The sequence below is a fragment of the Vanderwaltozyma polyspora genome, genomic scaffold (genome assembly GCF_000150035.1).
Source record: "Vanderwaltozyma polyspora DSM 70294 KpolScaffold301 genomic scaffold, whole genome shotgun sequence".
Lineage (NCBI taxonomy): Eukaryota > Fungi > Ascomycota > Saccharomycetes > Saccharomycetales > Saccharomycetaceae > Vanderwaltozyma > Vanderwaltozyma polyspora.
The window spans coordinates 3,963-9,216 of NW_001834493.1; the positions used below are offsets into that span (position 1 = coordinate 3,963).

At 32.2% G+C, this 5,254-nt stretch overlaps 2 protein-coding genes, 1 pseudogene and 1 further gene across 2 annotated transcripts, besides 2 other annotated features; all 4 read right to left on the reverse strand.

Moving 5' to 3' along the window:
* Nucleotides 1-937: 937 nt before the first annotated feature.
* Kpol_301p1 (DUF5314 domain-containing protein) lies at nt 938-1,597 on the reverse strand (the record flags this gene model as incomplete). Its single annotated transcript, XM_001642219.1, has 1 exon — nt 938-1,597. One exon carries the CDS (start codon nt 1,595-1,597, stop codon nt 938-940), a length of 660 nt encoding a protein of 219 aa, XP_001642269.1.
* A 1,278-nt stretch (nt 1,598-2,875) lies between these two features.
* Nucleotides 2,876-3,514: a sequence feature (similar to hypothetical protein; correction of possible frameshift sequencing error).
* On the reverse strand, nt 2,876-3,595 carry Kpol_301p2 (the record flags this gene model as incomplete).
* Nucleotides 3,518-3,595: a sequence feature (similar to hypothetical protein; correction of possible frameshift sequencing error).
* A 291-nt stretch (nt 3,596-3,886) lies between these two features.
* Nucleotides 3,887-4,642, reverse strand: Kpol_301p3pseudo (annotated as a pseudogene).
* A 24-nt stretch (nt 4,643-4,666) lies between these two features.
* Nucleotides 4,667-5,254, reverse strand: Kpol_301p4 (uncharacterized protein; the record flags this gene model as incomplete). Its single annotated transcript, XM_001642220.1, has 1 exon — nt 4,667-5,254. A coding segment is annotated over one exon (588 nt), but the record flags the coding sequence as incomplete, so codon positions are not given.

Here is a 5,254-nt window from a genome sequence, read left to right on the forward strand (position 1 = left end):
TGACATTTATCAATCTTACCTCCTCAACCAATTCCTTCCCCCAAACATCTAATATTCCGTCATTTAACATTTATTGATACATTTGTATTTTTCCAATTCCAATTCTACTACCACTTCCATCCAAAAAAGAATATTTTTATAAAAGAGAACTTTAAAACATACTTATATTTCAATGTGCTGACTGTTTGATACCGAAATAAATAACTAGCATTAATATCTGGCAATTTAGCATAATATTATAATGAATTGAAGTAAGGAAAAATAAATATTTCAAATCTGAAATATAATACGAATATTACTTCAACATTAACTTGTGAAGGAAGTAAGTTCAACTTTATCCATTTAATTTAAACTGTCAATTCGATTATAAAGAAAAACCATTTGGCTGCTATGCAATACATTAATATACTTTAAATCAATTCTCTCAGCTTGCAATAATATCTCATTGGTGATACAACTCGAATTCAGGTTTTCGACATTTTTCTAAAACAAAAAAATCGTATGGAAGTAATTATAACATTTATATATGTTAACACACACTTAATCTAATAACTTGGAACTGTTCAATATGCATCAAATACTTACACTTCAACTTATCAAAGGGTATATATTTCTCTCGAATACTAAATCTTCAATATCAATCCCATGTCTTCCTAGCATCCCAGGATCCGGCTGCTAATGTGTCTATATCTGCCACAAGGAATTTACTTGCAAAATTGTAACTCTAGTTTAGACACTAACTCTTAAATGTTGAGGCAGGTTCGAAATTGAGAAGGAGTAATATTCAGTTTTAAGATTATTATTAATTTGAGTATTAATTATTCAAAGCTATATGGTTGGGAAGCTAATCCTTAATCACTTTATATAGTTTTATATAAGGATTAGATAAAGGGTAGGAATAGTTTCATTTATCTTGAATACTATCCCTTTATATAGCTTAAGGATAGCATCTAATTATTCTAATTAGATGCTGGTTTGCTGGTTTGGCTTCTAATGCTAACCATACTTCAACATTACTATAGTATTCAGTAACAGCAGTTCTAATGTTAGGATCAGGAAATTCGACATCCAACTGATCTAAATCGAACATAGATCTGGCAAATTCTTTAGTCCAAATAATTCTGTCTTCGATGGACTTTGAGGAAAAAGTATTAATTTCATAATAAAGTGGTAGAAGGTCGTTAATGTGTTCCGTGCAGTAAAGGTTTTTCAAATAAGCCAAAAGGTGTAATGAATCGTGAGTCCTAAATTGAAGTTCAAGAAACCCAATGGCCTTCTTTCTAATTTCGGTATTGATACTCAGAAAGATTAACCTTCTCAAGGCAGAATCCAAGATTGAAATGATCCTATCGACCACATCAGTGGACAAATTGAATTCTTGGGTAACTGAATGAACATTACCGGTTTCGACATATTCTCTCCAAATTGGATTGTTAACATCAACGTGCTGTTTCAAAAGTCGTAGCCAACTGTGGAATTTGTCAACCCCTGATAGCTTAATGGGGATGGCGACGTCAGACAATGCAAAAGGGCTCATAACCTCTTGATACAGATGTGACACCGTGAAAGTGCTGTTGTCAGCCTCATGTAGATCCATAATAATGAGCTGTACTTACTGTTGGGAACGTGATCTTCTTCTTTTTGCATACAATTATAGAAGGAATAGATAGATCGCAGAGGTACTTTCACTGAGATAGAGAAACTGTCTCTTTATATATAACTCACAGGCTTCATCTGGTTTATTCTAGCTTACGCTACTAAGATGCTAGCTATGCTTGTTTGCTGGCTATGCTGGTATGCTGGTAGTGCTCCTGGCCGAACAGAATTTTAATCGTCTCTCCGGGGTCAGCCACGGTTTACAATAAAACTAAAAGGAAAAATTCCCTTTGGCTTCGAATTGAGATGTCAGCTTTGGAGGGATTCCTTGGTCTTATGCAACAGAGTTTGATGACTCTGGTGTGGTTATGACAGTAAATGGTCCTATAAGAAATACACATTGAGGTTACAGCAAAGATTTAAACCAAATTTATTACACACATATTATATATCTACAGTACAAAATTAACCCGGAATCTTTCTGGGATATTTGATTTCCATAATCAATCTATGGTAATAATAATATAATGTCTAATATTTATTGGCATTGGGAATATTCAACTCTTTAATATGTATCCAAGTCCTCTGTGGTTGTACCCACTGGTGGAACATCATATATCTGGCAACTAGGGGGAGTATACCTTCAGATGTCTTCGAAAATCAACATTAAAATAAAGCCTAAGAAGCATCAAGAGAACTTTCTTGTCATCAACAATAAGCAAACCTGATTCATTACTTCCAATTCTGCAACGTTGCATCATATTTTCAATTTCTTCATAGTTTGATCATTCCTTCAATTTGTCAAAATTAAATAGTGATGTAAAGAATTCAAAATTCGTATCCTCAGTGGTCTTGGATGAAACCTTTGCAAAATCACTGAACTTCGACTGAACAAATTTCCTAAGATCTCTCTCGTATGGTCAGTCCCATTATACATCAGTTTTATGCAGTGATCCATAATAGAAATGCCGAAAGATCTCCAGCTTATTTTGCTTAAGATATTTCCACTTGACGTTATAAATATCTGCAATCCCTCTGAAATCATGAGCTTCATTCACTTCAAAAGAATTCCCGCCGGTAACAAATTAACAGTTTCCTAAAAGATTTTCCTTATATAACTTCATCATGGTAGATTTCCTTTCAACAAAAGATAGTGTTCTTTTTAATAGACCTGCGTTCTTTAAGTCATCAACATTTTCTGCAAACATTGTATCAGTCATAGCCATTTTCATAAAAACAAAATAGTTAATAGCAAGTTGCTTTACAATGATTTTTTTTTCCAACAGTAAAAGCGATTTCCAGGATGTGTACAATTAGGACAAGAATCAGAATCATAAAGAACAAAATCAAAGTATGATTCCTTAACTCCATCAGCAATCAAAGCTGACTTAAAATTTCCTTTAACTCCTAAGAAATTATAAAAATCATCAGCATATTTAAATTGTGAAATAAAATCTTCTTTCAAAGTAACTTTAATATTATTTTTGACCATTTCCATATGAAACCTTTTATTTGAAGGAATCATTTCATTCGTTCCAGAAGTATACATTTTTCTCTTTCTATCTATATTTCCAATATTCAATTTAATATTGTCATTCTTTTTCTCTATCACTTTGTTTATTTTTCCATTCTTCTTACCTATAATATCCAACAACCTGTCATTATTATTATCATTCAAAAATTGATATGAACGGCAACTAGCAGTATGCTCAAATAAATTTATCAACCCATAAAAGCCACTGATTTGGTTCACTATAAAATTAGAATTTATGGAGAAATAATCTCTACAAGCGTCATTCCATAATGTAATAAATGTACCATTTCCTCTACCTCTTTCAGTAGTCTGGATATATTCGTGAGTTCTAGTTAAATAGTCAACCGAAATAACATATTTCAGTTCTGGAATATCAATACCTTCTTAAACCAATTTAAATTTAAGTTGGACTTTTTCTTCTTTGTTCTTCTTGAATCCATTGAATGGTATATTGCAGTTTTTTCTTCAGATGCTAATTTTCCACGAACATAACAAGAAGAAATACTGTAATTCACCAAATATTAACTTATAATCCCTACCATTTCCCTATCCTTGACAACCAGAATAATTTTGGGATTATCAACAGCTTTAATAATTCCTTCAACCAATTACAGGGTCTAAGTAATGGATTCAGATCTGTCTTTAGTAAGAATGAATTCCTTATCTATTCTACTAAAAAGCACATCCTTAAACAAAATTATACCAAAAAATGTTCTTTTCGTCAGTAGCATCATAGGTCAAATCTTGCCAATATCCTAGAAATCTAGTCACTTCTCCCATCGTACTCTCTCCAACAGTACCAGAGCGAGGTATAACTTTCCAAGCTTCGTCTAAACAGATATTAGAAATATTATATGACTTCATACAATTTTCCTTTTCACAAACAATATTGTTAGCTTCGTCAATTACCATCCATCATACCCAATAAATTATTCTGAAAAATGTCATACCAATTATTGATCAGATTCACGAACTGCTCTTTGCCAAAGTCATGAAAGGTTTTAAAATATACATCGCAGGTAAGATCGGCTTCACCACAGAATCCATGGTTACACATAATATTTTTGACTTGACCAATAATACATGTAGCAGTCAGCTTAAATGATCCATAATATCATCTAGAAGACAGCTGTATGGAACAAATACAAAACAATCAAAATGCTTATCCTTTTTATTATTAGCAATCATATCCAAAGGTATTTCAAAAATAAATGTGTTATGCAAGCCTGGTAGAGATTGCACCAGAATAATTTCAGAGGAACAAAAACAAACATCAACACAAACCTTCATCTGTTCTTGTTTAATATTAAATCAATCACCATAAATTTTACAACCTTTAGAAAGAATACCATTCATGTCGCCACTTACTTGGAATTCAGGCCTTTCTTTACTTAATTTTACATCTTTAGGATCGAATTTGGAAACTTCATATTCAAGACCCAATAATTTTATCCAGGATTTGGAAATGAAATATCCACCATTATATTCTGTATTATTGTTGTATCCTTCCATACCGGTTAAAATACCACCATAATTCTAGATGTCTGTCAACAAAGAATGACCAGATCGTCTTGCAACTGCAGGGTTAATACGCATATCAGCATCATCAACACCTAACTGATATCTCTGAATATCAATAATTGCCTGCCTTAAGGCCCTAAAATTAAAGAGTAAGTCTTCAAGTTCGTATGAAGGATAATGTTTAAAAAGGAAATCAAACTTAATATTGCCAATCAAATTTCTTGTAATGGGATCGGCAAATAAATAAGAATCTAGAATTTGAGATGTGATTTCTTTATCATCTAGATTTTGTTGAGGTGTGATACCAATATCATTTCGATTCAAGTCACTATCTGAACTTATTTCATATAGTAAATCACGTTTCATAAGGTAATTCATCTTATGATTATGCGTACGGATAATTGGAGATATAACCATAATAGCGTATATAATATAGTCTGAAGTCAATTCATCGACGACCTTACATATAGGAATATGGGATTTGTTTTTTGAATAATTAATAATAAATTCAACTGTTTTATCGACCTGGTTAATGAACAGATTTCTTTCCTTACTAGCATACTTAAATACTCTCATTTCGGGAAATCCATATGGACCACCAGA